The 17,873-nt window shown below is 39.8% G+C and overlaps 1 protein-coding gene and 1 long non-coding RNA gene across 4 annotated transcripts in view; one reads left to right on the top strand and one right to left on the bottom strand.

Annotated features, from left to right (window-relative positions):
• Positions 1 to 10,636, bottom strand: part of DHX36 (DEAH-box helicase 36) — a 46,721-nt gene extending 36,085 nt beyond the window's left edge. The window contains exons 1-3 of the mRNA XM_062212801.1: positions 10,318 to 10,636; positions 3,035 to 3,159; positions 1,729 to 1,963 (exon numbers count right to left, since the gene is read on the bottom strand). Of these exons, the coding sequence (XP_062068785.1) occupies positions 1,729 to 1,963; positions 3,035 to 3,159; positions 10,318 to 10,554 (597 nt within the window). The 5' untranslated portion in view covers positions 10,555 to 10,636. The remainder of the gene's footprint in view (positions 1 to 1,728; positions 1,964 to 3,034; positions 3,160 to 10,317) is intronic.
• Positions 10,637 to 10,732: 96 nt separating this feature from the next.
• Positions 10,733 to 17,873, top strand: part of LOC133774852 (uncharacterized) — a 294,451-nt gene continuing 287,310 nt past the window's right edge. For all 3 annotated transcript variants that reach the window (XR_009868172.1, XR_009868173.1, XR_009868174.1), the window contains exon 1: positions 10,733 to 10,841. This is a non-coding gene — a long non-coding RNA (uncharacterized LOC133774852). The remainder of the gene's footprint in view (positions 10,842 to 17,873) is intronic.

The following is a 17,873-nucleotide window of genomic DNA, read 5'->3' as shown; positions in this document are numbered from 1 at the left end:
CTTAACTGTTTCTATGTTTTCCAAATTTGTTCTTTGAACTACATCACCCATCTTCAGTATTTACGTTATATCTACCATACAAAGCAAAAGAACACGTAGTACCCATCTCTCTTTGTTTCTAAGCGTATAAAAGCAGCTCTTTTCAACTACAAGATCTAAATTAATTTATTTTACTATCTCCTCCATTCTCAAATCATATTTTACTCAACAGGCACAAAAGAGCTATATAATTTGGCCCTTGCACCATCTTAGCTCAACTGTTTTTCTTTTTAAAGATTTTATTTATATATTTGAAAGGCAGAGTTATAGAGACAGAAAGAGAGAAAGAGAGCGAGCAAGTGAGCGAGTAAAGGTCTTCTATCCACTGATTCATTCCCCAAATGGCTGCAACAGCTGAGGTAGGCTGATCTAGAGCAAGGAGCCTGGTGCTTCTTCCAGGTCTCCCATCTGGGTGCAAGGGCCCAAGGACTTAGGCTATCTTCCACTTCCATTTCCCAGGCCAAAGCAGAGGCTGGATCAGAAATAGAGCAGCAGGGATGCGAGCCAGCACCCATATAGGACGCTGGCACCACAGTTGGCGGCTTTATCCACTAGGCCACAGCACCAGCCCCAGCTGATCTGTTCTAGTAACGAAATCTCCATTTGATCCTTTCTTTTCTTAAGGAGATGTGATATTCTGCCTTTCTCAAAAATGGTGGTATGCATAAGCAATATTTTAAAAACACATGGGTCCAGCACTGTGGTGTAATGAGTTGAGCTGTTACCTGCAATGCTGGCATCCCATTTGGCTGCCAGTTCAAATCTAACCTGTTCCACTTCCTATCCAGCTCCCTGCTAATGTGCCTGGGAAAGCAGCAGAAGATGGCCTAAGTGCCTGGGACCCTGTCAACCATGTGGCAGATCCAGATGAAACTCCTGACTCCTGGCTTAGCTCTGGCCATTGCAACCCTTTGGGGGAGTAAACTAGCGGATAGAAGATATCTCTTTCCCTCTCTGTAACTCTCAATTTCAAATAAATAAAAACAATTCTTAAAAAAAGAAAAACATGTATTATGAACACTGCATGGATTTCAAAAAATTTTACAGCAAAATAAAAAGCTTTTAATTCCTTTTCATTTTTCCATGAACTTTTTAAAGTACCCTTATATATATATATTAAAGATATAGCCCCCAAAATCTCCTCAGTATTTTCTCTTTGTGTGTGTGTGTGCATGTGTGTGTGTGTGTGTGTATATATATATATATATATATATATATATAAAGATATCACTTAGCACAGTAAAGAAAACAGAATAAATCAGGAAAATTTCAGTTCTTGGCACAGCCATGCATTTAAATGCTGGTAGAATATAAACATGTCACATAACTTCTGAAAAATTTAATTTTGTCATCTGTAAGAGGAAGATGATATACCAAATGATCTGGGAGAAACCTGGTGCATGACATTTCACTAAACTGGCACAAAAAAGTAATTTTTTGTATTTGCACAAGCATTTTTTCCTCACCATGAAAGCTTCTCTGAATGAGATAGGATACTGTAGGTTACAGTTTTGATTTCCATTGCTTTTCTCTACTACTCAAAAAGAAAAAAAAAATTCCCATACGGGATGTTTTGTTGAGAAATATTCCTGGCATACACCTTAAAGCTATCTCTAACCATACATTTTTCTCAAATGTGGGGAGACAATGGCAAATGAAAATTTTTTTCTACATCTTGCTTTGTATTACCTGCATTTCAATATATCGAAGGTCAGTTTTTTTCTTCTGTAAATCTTCCAATAATTGTTGATCTAAGGTTACATCAGGTTCATTTGACTGCAAGAGATACTCAGAATCTCGGTCGAAGTATGATTTATCCCTTATTCTAAATGTCCTTTTTTCTTGGTTTATCAATTTCTTTTCCTGATTATCAAGTTTCTTCTCTGAGCTTGATTTGTTCTCAGTAGAAATTTCAGTACCATATCTATTTTGACAAAATAAATAATTAACAATGGTCAGAAGAGCCATTCACGCCCTGGGGCAAAATAATGAATGCTGTCTAAATAGTTCAAGACCATAAAAATTAAAGCTTTTATTCCTTTCCTCTAAGTACAATAATTATATAATATACTTAATATTCTTACAATGAATTCAAATTTTCTCTGCCTTTAAATCAGATATTGCCAAATAAATTAGTCCTATGGTAGTTAAAAAAATCCCGGTCGTTCCTCCATTGTAATACTTAATAAGGATTCATATCATGATTTCCGTATATTTATTCCACAACTTCATTTTTTCCCCACCACCCTTTCTGCCCTATAAATGGGATATTATATAGTCCATGAACTATCTCGTATTATTCCTCTAAATGATACAATCTAAGACAATAGTGATTTAAACTCCTTCAAACTTCTCCAACAGGAGAATTTTCAGAAATATAAAGATAAGGGTAGGAAGAACAATGATAACTTAGTATTTCTTATATCTAGATATTTGCTCCTACCATTAGCTTTCCTGTGGGAATACGCCATCTAAATTTCTGTCTCCAAATTTGCACGATACTCAGAAATAAAGAACTATTTCAAGACCAAATTTCATCTAATTTGAAGAGTCTTTTTTTTTTTTTTTTTTTTTTTTGGTCTAGCCAATGCTATGAAAGAACTGCTATTTGCCTGTTCTTTAAAAGAACAAGCCAGCGCCGCGGCTCAATAGGCTAATCCTCCGCCTTGCGGCGCCGGCACACCGGGTTCTAGTCCCGGTCGGGGCACCGATCCTGTCCCGGTTGCCCCTCTTCCAGGCCAGCTCTCTGCTGTGGCCAGGGAGTATAGTGGAGGATGGCCCAAGTGCTTGGGCCCTGCATCCCATGGGAGACCAGGAGAAGCACCTGGCTCCTGCCATCGGATCAGCGTGGTGCGCTGGCCGCAGCGCGCCTACTGCGGCGGCCATTGGAGGGTGAACCAATGGCAAAAGGAAGCCCTTTCTCTCTGTCTCTCTCTCTACTGTCCACTCTGCCTGTCAAAAATAAAAAAAAATAAAAGAACACTTTTTGTTTTACCCATGATCCTCAGGAGCAAACCAGGATATCTGTGTTTCTGAATCTTTATCATTCTTTGCTTGGACAGAATTCAGTAGCTGCACAATCTGTTCTTCTCGCCGTTCATCCATGTGTACTACAGCTCTCTATATTGTGCAAAGAAAAAAGCATTTTTATTAATATGAGAACACACGTAAAAATTATTTGGCAGCAAAAAAAAAAGTAATGACTAAATAATATCTCTTCAATAAACATACATACAAGAAAATGCTATATATAACTGTTTACATTTTTGCAAATATCATTGTAGACCTTTTCCTACAAAATTAGCTCAACATACGATTGGCAACGAAAGCATATTTATGTCACTCCCTACAACTTTGGTTCTCTTCCTAGCTTCATGTACTTATTGTAAACTTTTTCCTATCTTAAATTTTCAGTTATTAAAATCCAAATGTCAGGGCCGGCACTGTGGTGCAGTGGGTAAACCTTCTGCCTATTATGCCAGCATCCTATATGGGTGCTGGATCGATTTCCGGCTGCTCCAGTTCCAAGCCAGCTCCCTGTTAATGTCCCTAGGAAAGTACCATAAGATGGTCCAAGTGTTGGGCCCCTGCACTCATGTTGGAGACCTGAAAGAAGCTCCAGGCTCCGACTTCAGTCTGATCTAGCACTGGCTGTCGCAGCCATCTGGGGAGTGAACCAGTGGATGGAAGATCTCTCTATCTTTGTTCTCTCTGTAATTTTGACTTTCAAATAAATAAATAAATCTTAAAAAAAAAAATCTAAATGTTCAGAGGTCAACGTTGTAGCATAGTGGCTTAAGCCATTGCCTGCAATGCTGGCATCCCATATGGGTGCTGCTTCCTGTCCTGCTGCTCCACTTCAGACCCAGCTCCATGCTAATGTGCTTGGGAAAGCAGGGTAAGATGGCCCAAGTGCTTGGGCCCCTGCACCCACATGGGCGACTTGGAAGAAGCTCCTGGCTATCTTCATCCTGGCCCAGCCCTGGCCATTGCAGCCATTTGGGGGTTGAACAAGCAGATGGAAGATATTTCTGTCTCTGTAACTCAGCCTTTCAAATAAATAACTAAATAAATCCAGATGTTCCGCCAAAAAAAAAAAAAAAGGTGAAAAACAGAAATTGTGTTTTGGTTACAGTGAGCATCTACAAAGTTTTATCTTAAAAAGAAGTAATAAGAAGAAAGGCCAGCGCCACAGCTCACTAGGCTAATCCTCTGCCTGCGGTGCCAGCACACCGGTTCTAGTCCCGGCTGGGGCGCCGGATTCTGTCCTGGTTGCGCCTCTTCCAGTCCAGTTCTCTGCCATGGCCTGGGAGTGCAGTGGAGGATGGCCCAGGTCCTTGAGCCCTGCACCCACATGGGAGACCAGGAAGAAACACCTGGCTCCTGGCTTCGGATCGGCGCAGCACACCGGCCACAACACACTGGCCGTAGCAGCCACTTGGAGGGTGAACCAACGGAAAAGGAAGATCTTTCTCTCTGTCTCTTTCTCTCTCACTGTCTAACTCTGCCTGTCCATAAAAAAAAAAAAAAAAAAAAAAAAAAAAAGAAAAAGAAAAAGAAGAAAGCAAGGGGGCCAGCGCTGTGGCGCAGTGAGTTAAAGCCCTGGCCTGAAGTGCCAGCATCTCATATGGGTGCTGGTTGTAGTCCTGGGGGCTCCTCTTCTGATCCAGATCTCTGCTATGGCCTGAGAAATCAGTAGAAGATGGCCCAAGTCCTTGGGCCCCTGCCCACGTGGGAGATCGTGAAGAAGCTCCTGGCTCCTGGTTCTGGATTGGCACAGCACTGGCCGTTGTGGCCATCTGGGGAGTGAACTAGTGTATGCAAGACTTCTCTCTCTGTCTCTACCTCTCTCTGTAACTCTTTCAAATAAATAAAATAAATCTTAAAAAAAAAGAAAAAAGAAGAAAGCAAATAAAAATCAATCAGCACTCATGGATTGGTAATCCAATAAAAGAAATGCAGCAACTTCTTTCTAGAGAGAGAATTAAAAAGCACACCAAAGATGACAAAGAGAAGGTCTTTGTTGAGCTATGAAAACTTTTAGAAGCCCTAAATATGCATCTAAGAAATGTTTACAGGTTTAGGTAAAAATTAATGATTGCCAACTCTAATTCTGTGGGAGACTTTTATTTTTTTGATACAGGAGTTTAAAAAAAAATTCTCCCAAAAGCTTATGGGCCCACAAATCTCCACTTCTTTAAGGTCTAGACTTAATAATGTGTGTATGAATGCACAGGCAACTGGACACACATGAGGTATAGTGACAATTAGAATCTGTTATGATTAAACAACTAATGAAGGAGGAAGGCAAAGTATGAATGAAAAATACATTTAAAAATCAGTAAATAAATCATTGGACTTAGCAGGGTGGGAAAGGCAAGAGGAAAGGAAAACTAATGATAATTGTTTGAAAGTCAAGGTGGGTCCTGAGAGAATAGTAGTAAGATTAATCATCAGGAGGAAGCTGCTGTGTGACAATGTTTTTGTGTACATGTGTGATGGTAGTTATCAAAGTAGGATGCAAAGATGGGATTTTATGTAATTAAGAACAATGGTGTAACATGCCAGCTGTAATAATTATTAGGTAGGTGAAAAGATGGAACTGGATTTCTGGAGAGATCTTAAGTTTTAGACCTATAATAGAAATTCTGGAGTGCTTAGATAAGAACCAGGAGTTTACATCACAGAGATATAGGAGTTGTTTTAGTTAAAACAAAACAAAAAAACTAAGTACCTCCACAGAGATGATGACAGAACTTTGACACAGTCTGGCATTCAAGGGGGCCAAAAAGTAGAACAGTCAGTACACAGACATAGTCCAACTTCTTTGCCTTAAAACAGCAAAACTACAAAGCTTTCTTGAATTCCTCGACTGCTTTACGTTCCTGCCCAATTTTTCTTCTCAGCTCTTATCGTAATGACATCTGCTCAGGGCTTGCCACTATATCAGTTATTTTCTATGTCCTCTTTGCTCCCTTAAGCACTACCCCTGAATTCTAAAGCAATACCCAACTCATTTTTCTCTTCTCTGGTTGCTCCTCCCTAGGTTCTTTTGCAACCTTCTCTTCTTCAGCTTGTCCCTTAAATTTTCCTATTCTACACTATGAGCTGTAGACCTGGTGCCATCGAAGAGTCTCTTAGAAAAGTAGGATTTTTGACTCTACCCCAGTTGTATATTTTAAGGTGCCTGGTGACTCTTATGCACAATTAAGTTTGAAAAGCAACAGACTACTGAATTTAGCTCTAGGCTCACTCATCCCATCATCATTCACTCTCATATTCCAAATACTACCATCCATAGGCCTATGAACTACCAAACACTTTCAGACTAGATTTCTCTAGGTATCAGATTCACACTGTGTTCTGCCTCCTACAAATCCTCACTTACCAAGCCACATAATAATATTAAACTCACAGGATCCTTAACAATCTATTCATCATCATGCTTCAACAAGCCTGATCCTTATACAGCTACAAAGAAGTCATCCATGAAGATCTGCTGTCCTTGTTCCTCTAGATAAATCACAAAATGATTTTGATTCAACCCCTAAATCATCTGAATCTGTCCACTTCCCTCCTTCACTGCCCATGTCTTAAATCAGGCTGTCATTCCTCAACTTAATTATTGCAAGGGTTACTTATTTGGTCTCCTTGCCCAGAGACTATCTCTTTAATCCATTCTCCACATTGCTCCCACACTGAATTTTAAAGTTCAAAATGTAATCATTTCATTCTTTAATAGTCTGAAGGCTTGCTATGGTCCTTAGGGAAAAAATAATTTCAAGGCGCAGCTTATTTTTCTAGCCCAGAGTTTTTCAAATCACTGTTTGTGAAATTAAACAATCAAGATCAGCTTAATAAAAAAAGTACAAAAATAACAAACTCGGGCTGGTGCCGTGGCTCACTTGGTTAATCCTCTGCCTGCGGCACCAGCATCCCATATGGGCGCCGGTTCCGGTCCTGGCTGCTCTTTTCCAGGCCAGCTCTCTGCTGTGGCCCGGGAGGGCAGTGGAGGATGGCCCAAGTGCTTGGGTCCCTGCACCTGCATGGGAAACCAGGAAGAAGCACCTCGCTCCTGGTTTCGGATCGGTGTAGCACCGGCCGTAGCAGCCATTGGGCAGTGAACCAATGGAAGGAAAACCTTTCTCTCTGTCTATAACTCTGTCAAATTAAAAAAAAAACAAAAAACAAAAATAATAAACTCAGAGCAATGTGCAGAGAATTAAACATCATTTCACAAAATTTGCAGTTTATATGTAAGTGTCCTGGGTTATAAACACAAACGTATTTCTTTTTGTGTGACTGGTCTGTAAGTTTGAAATCCAAAGTTCTATCTTCATTCCACCACTCTCAATGTTCAGTTCCTTGAACACGTTCTTCCTGATCTCTATGTTGTGGCATTTGTTACTGTCTTTGAAAATCCTTTCCAAACCCCAAACACACATTTTGCTGTTTTTCAAGTTTCAGCTTAAGGTAACCTTCTCTGGAAATCTTCTGAAATTCCTTCACTTGAATTAGGAAATAGCCCATTTTCTCCTTATCACGACACTCTAAGATTATATTCTTAAATGCCCCTAGCTCCTAACATACCAGAATCTCCGTAAGGCAGGGACTACAACTCTCTTAGGTGCCTAAGCTATTGTTTAAAATATATTATGTAATCAATAAAATATTTGTTAAAGAGTTATCAATCAATGATTACAATGCCTCTCATTTGTAAATACAGTATTACTTCAAAAGTAGAGGCTACGGAAATTCTGACTGAGAAGCAATCACATCAAGCTGAAGGTGGTCAAAGAAAGAGTTAGGATGCACCAACTAAAAATATTAATATTTAATGAAGATGGAGAGGTGCACTTTAGACAAGAGGATGGCACGACACTGGAATAAAAAAGTAAAAATAAAGTATGTTTTCAAAGGTTATAACTACATTAGATGGGTTTAGAAGGATAAGGTCACAGAGCAAAAATCTAATATTTGAAGCCAGACTACCAAGATTCCTACACAATATATTAGGAATGGAACATGGAAGATCATTTCATTCTCTAGCTCTCTACTTGAGATTCAAAGCCATGTCACTTGTCTCATTCTAATGTGAGGGCACTTCAAAACACTCATAGAAAACTGAATTAAAACATAAGCTTATTTTGGAGCAAAATTTTTGAAACCCAGGCACACATGGGGTCGTTCATGTAAAAATGCATATTATGAAAAACTCACACATGGATTTCAAAACTTATGAAGTAAAACAAACTTATCCATTCCACTTTTCCAAAAAATTTTTAAAGTACCCTCCTATTAGAATGAGACAGAAATGACAAGGCTTCAAATGTCAAGTAGGAATCTACAGAATGAAATGACCTAGGTTTTTCCTTTTAAAAGATCAGCCTGGGTGGCTATAACACACAGATTTAATTGGGCACAAAGAGTGCAAACTAGAAGATTAGTTAGGAACCTATGAGTAGAAAAACAACAACAACAACAACAACACAGTGGCTTCCTCTATGGTAACTGTTACAGAAAAAAAGATTGGATTTGGTGGGCCACCACCTGCGATTTCAGCATCCCATATGGGCTCCAGTTCAAATCCTGGCTGCTCCACTTCGGACCAGCTCCCTGCTAGTGAGTCAGGGAAAGCAGTGGAAGATGACCCAAGTACTTGAGCCTCTGCTCTCATGTAGGAGACCTGGAAGAAGCTCCTGGCTCCTGACCGGCCCAGCTCTAGCCTCTCTCCCTGTCTTCCAAATAAATAAATTTTTAAAAAAACAAAAACAGACTGGATTTCGGATAAATTAAGAGGCCAGAGCAGATCAATTGGCTGAAATGAAAAAGAAGAGTCAAAGATGTAGCTTATTTGGCCTTGGCAAGTGAATAAATGGTAGGGAGAATTACTAAAACGGAGGTTTGGGGAGAGAGGCGGAGGTTTGGGGAGAGGGGCTGAAACTGACTTCCATTCATAGTATCCACAAACAAGCGACTCTACCCTTCATGTGAAAACACTAACAACTTTTCCTGACTTAATAAGTTTCATCTGTATAGTTCTTAATTTCCCATGTAGTTGGTAAGTCCCCCAAGTGTCACATTTTTTTCACAGACCTGTGTCAACGTGTATAACACTGTTTGAAACAAATGGTAAATAAAATCTGATCAAGTTACTATGTAAATGTGTATGACACTGTTTGAAACAAATGGTAAATAAAATCTGATCAAGTTACTATGTACTAACTTTTATGGATAGCTGAATTGTTCCAATATGAAAAAGGTTTAAAGGAGTCTCCTATTTTCCAAAACCAGTTTGTTCATTGAACAATTTGGGGCTGTTTAAGAAATAGTTTTTTTTTTCTAAGAGAAGAATGTGCTAACTGTAAAGATAAATGGAGAAAGCCACAAAAACATTGAAAAGACATGGTTAAGAGAAAAATAAATGCAATGGTTTAAAAAGATTAGCCTAAGTGGTGGTTTAATTGTATTCTAATATAAGAGATACTTTTCAAGAAGTCACTAAAAGGTTATTCTAAGGCTTAGATGAAGAAACCTTGTTCAATGATAAAAATAATTTTTTACTAGAATGTGTCACTTAGGGAACTTAATGTTTCCTTTACTACAGATCTTTAAAATGCAAATTAACCTGACAATCACTTGAAGATTCCAAGCCAAATTATTTCTGCTTCTTCGACTTCTAAAATCCCAAGTTTCCTTCTTTAAGAGGTGCTAATCAAAAGTAATTTCACCACTTCTCCATAAAAACAAAAACCCTGGGTTTGTGGCGAATACTTTTAACGCTGATAATAAAAGGTGATCTACTTTTATGGACAATCTGCATTTATAATTATGCCTGCCTGCTTCTGCTGGGTGCAAACCTAGCGTGAACATTAAAGATCGATATTTTCAGCTTCACCAGGCGAAGAACTTAAAATGAAAGTGACAATAATTTTCGTGAAGGAATGGACGGCCAGAGATATAACAACCCTGATGAAGCTGAATTCAGCTGGAACCTGAACATAACATTCGTTTTGCCCACAATGCTCTTGTCCTTTATGAAAGTACTCGTATACATTCATCCTGCATAAATCCTGAATGCTTCAGGGCAGACGCGCACCGCCAACGTGAAGCGGTGTAACACCCGCTACAGGAAGCTTTGGCATAATGATATCTGCACGTCTTTACACTTCACAAAGCACGTGCACCAGCTCAGAAAAAGAGCAAAGAAAAGGCGTCGGCGGGAAGCGAAACACATCAGTCCTGCCGCGAGCCCGCGAGTACAGAATCTCGGATTACCTCCTGCCTTTCTGCGTCCTTGTTCTTCTGTGTCTGCTTTTTCGCGTACCACAAGCCAATTTCTCGGCCTTTCAGGTGCCCGGGATGCCGGCCCCGGCCACCTCGACCACCTCCTCCTCCGCCGCCGCCGCCGCCGCCTCCGGAACCTCGGCTCCCTCCGTGGCCCCCTCCGTAGCCCCCACTGGAGCTGCGGGGTCCTCCATCGCGGCCCCGGTTTTGATGGTAGTCATAGCTCATTGTCTCGGTGGATTACAACCCGCGAAACTCCGGAGCCGCTGGAAATGGCGTCTGGGCCCGGAAGCGTGTGCACGTCCACTTCCGTTTTGCTTCCGGTGCCCAGGGCAAGGAGGCGGGCCGTTTAGCGGTGGAGGCAGCCTTTTCCGGTGACGTCACAGGCGGGCGGCCTTGGCTATCACGGGGATTGGACAGCTGGGGTTGCTTCTGAAGTCTGAGGAGACTGCATTTGTACCTGAGGAAGGCGGGAGAGCGAAACGCTTGCAGGTTTTTCTCCCTAGGCTCGGCAAGTAAGGAGCTGGCATTTGGGTTTTACTTTGTTATTCCTCGTGGAAACACCCGAAGTCTGCTTCCGTTAGGCTCTGGTTATTAAACGTGGAAACCCAAGAACCACTGGATCGATAGAGTAGCTCTTCAAAGTTTGAAGAAATGAGTTTATCGTACTTTATGCAAACGTTTAAAATATTAAGTATAAGTGCGCCCGTACCTCCTTTCCTTTAGCCAATAGAATGCGTGTCGCATTCAGCGCAGAGCTCTTAGGCAGTGCAAATGAACAGGAATGGAAGATTCCTGGGTTCCTTTGAAGGAACCCTGTTTACTAACCAGGCTACTGAGTGTCATGTAAGAGCCACTCTTGAGTAAGCAAGTGATTGGGCTACTCAGGCTTGGATATTCGCCAGGAGATATCCAGTTCATTTATACATATAACATTTAAAGATGCTAGAGATGACACTGAAATAGGCGTGGCATGAGCGTTCCTGTGCCTAACCTCTTGAGGGGACGATAAAGGCTAAATAAACTCTAAAATAAGAAAAGGAGATGCAGTATACGTGCATACCAGGATACTTTTGTGTCCTAAAACTTATTTTGGGTAGATGGCATTTGAATTTCTGAAATCTACTGTCTACCTAAAAATTGAGCCTCCCAAAAGAACTGTGAGAACTCAGTTGTCATAAATCTAGGAGGACAACCAAAGAACACCAAATGTCACTGGAGACTAGAAATTAGCACAACTAAAATAGTCACAAAAGGATCATGCTTCCTTCTATTCTCAGGGCCTGTTTGTCTTTCTGAAAAGTCATTTGTTTTCCCATAAATGCCCTTCTTTCTTCCACTTCTCATTTAAGATATGCAGTAGCCCTCCTCACCACCCTCACTTCCCCCGCCCCCGTCGCGATTTTGCTTTCAGAGATTTCAAGTTACCTACAGTGAACTTGAAAAATTCCAGAAATAGTTCATAAGTTTTAAATTGTATGCCATTCAGGGTAGTGTGATGAGATCTGTGTTCTGTTCTACCCAGGCTGTGAATCAACACTTCATCCAGCGTATCCATGATGTATATGCTCATTGGTGGATGAGTAGCCACCTTAATTAACAGATGGACTGTTGCAGTATTGCCATGAATATGTTGAAGTATAGTAATGGCCCCAAATCACAAGTGCAGCAATGCTAGCAATTCAGATATGTTGACAAGCTGTGAAGCACTTCCTTTTAAGTGAAAAGGTCAATGTTCTTAATGAGGAAAGAAAAAAAATATATGCTGAGATTACTAAAATCTAAAAGAAGGACAAAGCTGCTCATGAAACTGTGAAGCAGGAAAGAAATTCATGGTAATTTTGCACCTCAGTTGTACCTCAAACTGCAAAAGTTACAGCCACAAGAATAAGTTCTTAGTTAAGATGGAAAAGATATAAACTTGTCCGTGTATAGAAGACATGAACAGAAAACATGTTCTCATTGATGGCAATGTGCTGCACCAGAAAGGACTGAGGCTTACTTTATCTTATCCCAGAGGCCTTATATCATCTCACGTCATACCATGAAGAAGGGTTAGTAAAGTACAATGAGGTATTTAGAAATAACATTATTAGGATAGTTCTTATTATTGCTAATCTCTTACTGTGCCTATTATGTAAATTAAACTTTACTATAAATTTATGCAGGAAAATCATATATATGTATATAAAAATGAAGAGAGGTGTGTGTGTATACATATATATATATACATTTTCAGACATCCATTGGGTGTCTTGGAATATATCTCCCACAAAGAGAGGGGCACTACTGTTTAAGCCCCAAATTCTAATCAGCTCCTTGAGTCACATTTTTCTGTGAACTCCGAATGTGTTTGTTTGTACTTTATATTCAGGTGCAAGTCTAAACAGACCATAGAAATATCAGTAAACTGGAGTTAGTGACAACAGATATGTTACTGTCTCTTGGCCCAAATGGGTGGAGAGAAAGGGTACTGGAGTTCTGAATGAACCAAATAGAGTCAGCTGCCTACAAAGAGCAATGACTGTTGTCAAAGGGGAAGATCCAGCCCAACGTGAGTTGGAGGAATAAATACCTTGACCTCACCTTCTCTTTGATCTTTTGCTGGAAATCACAATTGGTCAAACTCAGAGAAGCAGAGAGCATGTAAAGTTTGTTGATGTGGTTTGTGCAGTGCAGTCTTTTGGGACAGAGATTAAGAGGTAGAAGGGTGGATGGATCTAGAATAGAAAAGATATCTAATGCTGTTGGTTGCAGTGAATTGTAAAAATGACAATGAAGCAGAAATCAGAATATTTCCATGTACTTTTATTTCTTATCAATGACATTATCTTCTATTTGAATTTAATTGAGTATTCAATAATTCCAGATGGTGTTGCTTGCTTTGTGATTTGGGGCATTTTACAGTTAGGGGTGTGAGGGGAAGGTCCTCACCTTTAACTTATATCTTTGAAGGCATGAGAGGTCTGTCTTGTTTTTATTATCTCAGGATAGATCCTTGGTGATAACCAATCACTGATATTTCAGTGTATTCTCTAACTGAAATATAAAAAGCAGCAGGAGTAACTTTTAGTTGGGCACTTGTAGATATTACAGTCTCTTTTTAATTTACAGTAAATATTGAAATATCTTTTTAAAATATCTTTTTTGGGAAAAGAGCTTGTAGATGTGGTATAATTGCATAAAACTGTACAAAGTGTGGCGATATATTATCCAAACTGTGTCACCTTTAAGGGTTAAAGATGACACTGTTTGTTATTGTAATAGGAACATGATTGGAAAATGAGACTATTCTAGGTGAACTAGATGTTCTTATGAACAGTTAACATTGACTACTAATGCCATATGTTTCCCATGAAAAGGAAAAAAAGAGTAACTTGGTGAAAACAAAGGATTCCAGAATACATAAAGACCTTGGGAATCTTCTGTAACATATTTTCTTTTGAAAACTATATTCTCATTAAATTGATGAATTTTTCTCATCCAATTTAAGCATGCCATGTTGAATCTGAGCAAAAGGTGTTGTAAAGTAGTATTCAGAAGAAAATTTTTAGTTGATAAAGATTTTTATAAATATAATAGAGATAATGAAAATTCATCCTTAAGGCTTCTTCTAGCACATAATATGTAGCTTTACTAGTTTAACCAGATAATTGTGGCTTTGTTTAAACCCTAACATTTCTTGACCCTAACCTTTTAAAGTTCTGGGAGTTGTATTTCTGCTGAGTGACAGAAAAATTTATTTATGATATTTTCTTCCTTTTTTCCGGAAAAATTACTCAGTGAAATGTTTACATCAAACCAGAGCAAAAGTACTTCTCTGTAACAAAGTGTTTCAAGGCAACACACCTCCAGGAAATTAAATTGTTCTACATAATATTGGAAAAGATTATAACTGTGGTAGTTTTATATTTGGATTTTTAACTACTCTTCAGCAATTGGGGAAGAATGTGTGCTTTTCTGTGTGTTTTGTGAATGTTTGTAAACATGTTTTTTAGGCATTTGAAATTTGGACCTAAAGACTGTAGGGAAAACATGTAGATATTATCTTCTTTGTATCTTGAGTTATAGAAGATATTGTATATTAGTCAGCTTTCTGTCACCATAATGAAATACTTGAGGCAGATAACTTAAGAAGGAGAAAAGTTTATTTAGCACACAGCTCTGGAAGTTCAGTCTATGTGGCATGATGCAGAAATTGGCTAGGATGAGGCATCCATGGAAGATGGCAGATTGAAGGTGGTGGGGTACATGTAAAGGAAGGATCACATCACAAGCTGGGAAGCAGAAAGAGTAGTTGGGTCCAAACTTAAACTTTTTTTTTTTATTTGACAGGTAGAGTTATAGACTGAGAGAGAGACAGAGAGAAAGGTCTTCCTTCCATTGGTTCACCCCACAAATGGCCGCTACAGCCGGTGCTGTGCCGATCTGAAGCCAGGAGACAGGTGCTTCTTCCTGGTCTCCCATGCGGGTGCAGGGGCCCAAGTACTTGGGTCATCCTCCACTGCCCTCCCAGGCCACAGCAGAGAGCTGGTCTGGAAGAGGAGCAACCGGGACTAGAACCTGGCGCCCATATGGAATGCTAGCGCCACAGGCGGAGGATTAATAAAGTGATCCATGGTGCCTGCCCCAAACTTAAACTTTTATAGCAACCTTCTCAAAATAGCTGCCTTTCAACAGCTAGGCCCTACCATTCTAGCATATAACCTAAGGACATGCTAGAAGGTCCTACCTCCCAATAGCGTCATTTTGGGGACTACGTCTTTAACACATGGGCTTTTAACATTCAAACCATACGAGTTCATATAAAAAAACCTGACCTATGTTTGGAGCAGTACAGTGTAGACTTCAGTGTTGATTTCACACATTTAGAGTCAAAACGAAATAACTCAAGCTTGGGAAGATATATCATTGTTGGATTATTTTGTGTACCTCCTCTGCCTCTGCATCTTGTAACATCACTCACATTCTATTATGGTAGTGTGTGATTATTTAGTTGGGGATCATGGGGCATGTAATACAGGTTGGCTAATTGTTCACCATCTTTGGGTTGATTTTTCTTTATTTGAAGTTTATTGGTTTAATTTCTTTCTTTTTTTTTTTATTAAACTTTTATTTAATGAATATAAATTTCCAAAGTACAGCTTATGGGTTACAATGGCTTCCCCCTCCCAAAACTTCCCTCCCACCCACAACCCTCCCCTTTCCCGCTCCCTCTCCCCTTCCAATCACATCATGATTCATTTTCAATTCTCTTTATATACAAAAGATCAGTTTATATTGGTTTAATTTCTGTACTTGAATAGGAGAGACACAGACAGACAAACAGGAGTGGGGAAAGAGAAATATCTCTACCATCCACTGGTTCATTTCCCAAATGCCCACAAAAGCTGATGCTGGGCTAGGTTGAAATAAGCCAGAAACTCCATTCAGGCCTACTATGTAGGTGGCAGGCACCTAAGTATTTGAGCCACTATCTGCTGTCTCCCAAGGCATGCACCAGCAGGAAGCTAGATTAGAAGCAGGGTGGGACTCAATCCTGGATACTCTTGATATGTGATGTGACTGTCCCAAGCAATGGCTTAAGCACTGTGCTGCAACATTCACCTCAGGTTTCTTCTTTACAGACAGCAAGATATAGTTACTAGCCTCCTTTAGCATTAAATTAGACTTTGTACCTAGTTCTGTCCAATAAAGCAGAAGCCGCAGTGACTTCTTCCTGGCCAGTCCCACTGAGAACTCAGTGGAGAATCCTTCCTTTCTGTTCTGACAGCTTACTGCAGATGAGCATAATAATCATAAAAGCATCTTTTGGAAATGTGGAATCAAAAATGAAAGTACTTACATCTTTGAACCATATCTTAGAGGAGAAAGATCCAACTGAGAAGAGTGTTCATTTAACTGTTGTGCTCCTCTTCAACTCAGCCTTCCAAAGCTTATACAAATGCCTGTCACACTGGCAGATGCTAAGCCTGAACTAGCAAATACAATTTTCAGGCTTCTAGCCTCTGTCATTCATGGATGTGTTTAGAACATTGGACTACGACAGAGTACTGACAGAAAATAGATGCCAGGGATATATTTCCCCTCAGCAATAGGCTCCAATGACAGATATTTTAAAAATATATAATTTAATGTTATCAAGGAAATTTTCCTTATTTATTGAGTCAATGTGATTCTGTTATCATCTCCATTGCTACTACCGTTATCCTAGCCAAGATTGTTGCTAATCCTGACCACTGAAATGCCTCCTAAGTGCTCTTTATATAGTCATCTTTTACTACTCACAACAAACAGTGATTCTTGAAACCAAATGTGTCAGGCTTTTGCTCAGAATCCACCAATGGCTTACCACTGCATTTAGAATAAGGTCAAAGTCTCCACCTAGCCTGTAAGGCGGAAATGACCTGCCTTTCCCTGGCTTTGTCTTACTGCTTTCTCCTTCTCTCACTCATCTGCATTCACATTGATCTCCTTAGTCATTGGTTTCACAAAATACAAACAGCACACTACTACTTGAAATGTGGTTCTCTTCGCTGAACTATGATTTTCCTACATAATCTCATAGAATGTTTCTTCGCTTCTTTTGAATCTCTGAAGAAATGTGACTTATGGAATGTTTCCTAACCGGATTAAGGTAAAAGGACTCTTCCATCTTTGTCCTTTTATTTAACATTTTCTCCTTATTGCTGTCATATATAAGGATATTTCAAAAAGTTTATGGAAAATGGAATTTAAAAATAACACACATTTTCCACTGTTTGAAGGCCTGTCATGAGCAAGTACCTGCATATATGTGTGTGTTTACCTATACTAGTAAATGTACATATACAGATGCTCCTTGATTTATGACGGAGTTACATCCCTATAAACCTATCATAGCTTGAAAATGTCATAGTCAAAAATGCATTTGGTACACCTAACCTAGCAAACATCATGGTTTAGCAATGCAGTACACTATAGGGTGTCAGTCGGTTACTTTTTTTTTTTTTTTTTTTTTGACAGGCAGAGTTAGTGAGAGAGAGAGAGACAGAGAGAAAGATCTTCCTTTTCCCGTTTGTTCACCTTCCAAATGGCTGCCACGGCTGGCACGCTGTGGCCAGCGCACTGCGCCGATCCGAAGCCAGGAGGCTGGTGCTTCCTCCTGGTCTCCCATGCGGGTGCAGGGCCCAAGCACCTGGGCCATCCTCCGCTGCCTTCCTGGGCCACAGCAGAGAGCTGGACTGGAAGAGGAGCAACCTGCAGTCATTTACTCTTGTGATCACATGGCTGACTGGCAGCTGCAGTTCAGTTTGCTACTGAGCAGCACAAGAGAGTATTTTGCTACATATCATAGACTGGGAAGAGATAAAACTCAGAATTTGATGTATGGTTCCCACTGAATGCATATCCTTCTTCACTATTATGAAGTAAAAAATCATAAGTCAAACCACTGTATAAGTTGGTAACTGTACATGTAAATGTGTAAGTAAAGAACTTAATTTTATCTGAAGAGAACTCTGGCCTTTCCCCTCAATTTCTGGGAAAGTAATTTCTATTTCTTTTTA

Source organism: Lepus europaeus, chromosome 2 (assembly GCF_033115175.1).
Source record: "Lepus europaeus isolate LE1 chromosome 2, mLepTim1.pri, whole genome shotgun sequence".
NCBI classification, from domain to species: domain Eukaryota; kingdom Metazoa; phylum Chordata; class Mammalia; order Lagomorpha; family Leporidae; genus Lepus; species Lepus europaeus.
This window is presented reverse-complemented; position numbering and strand designations above follow the sequence as displayed.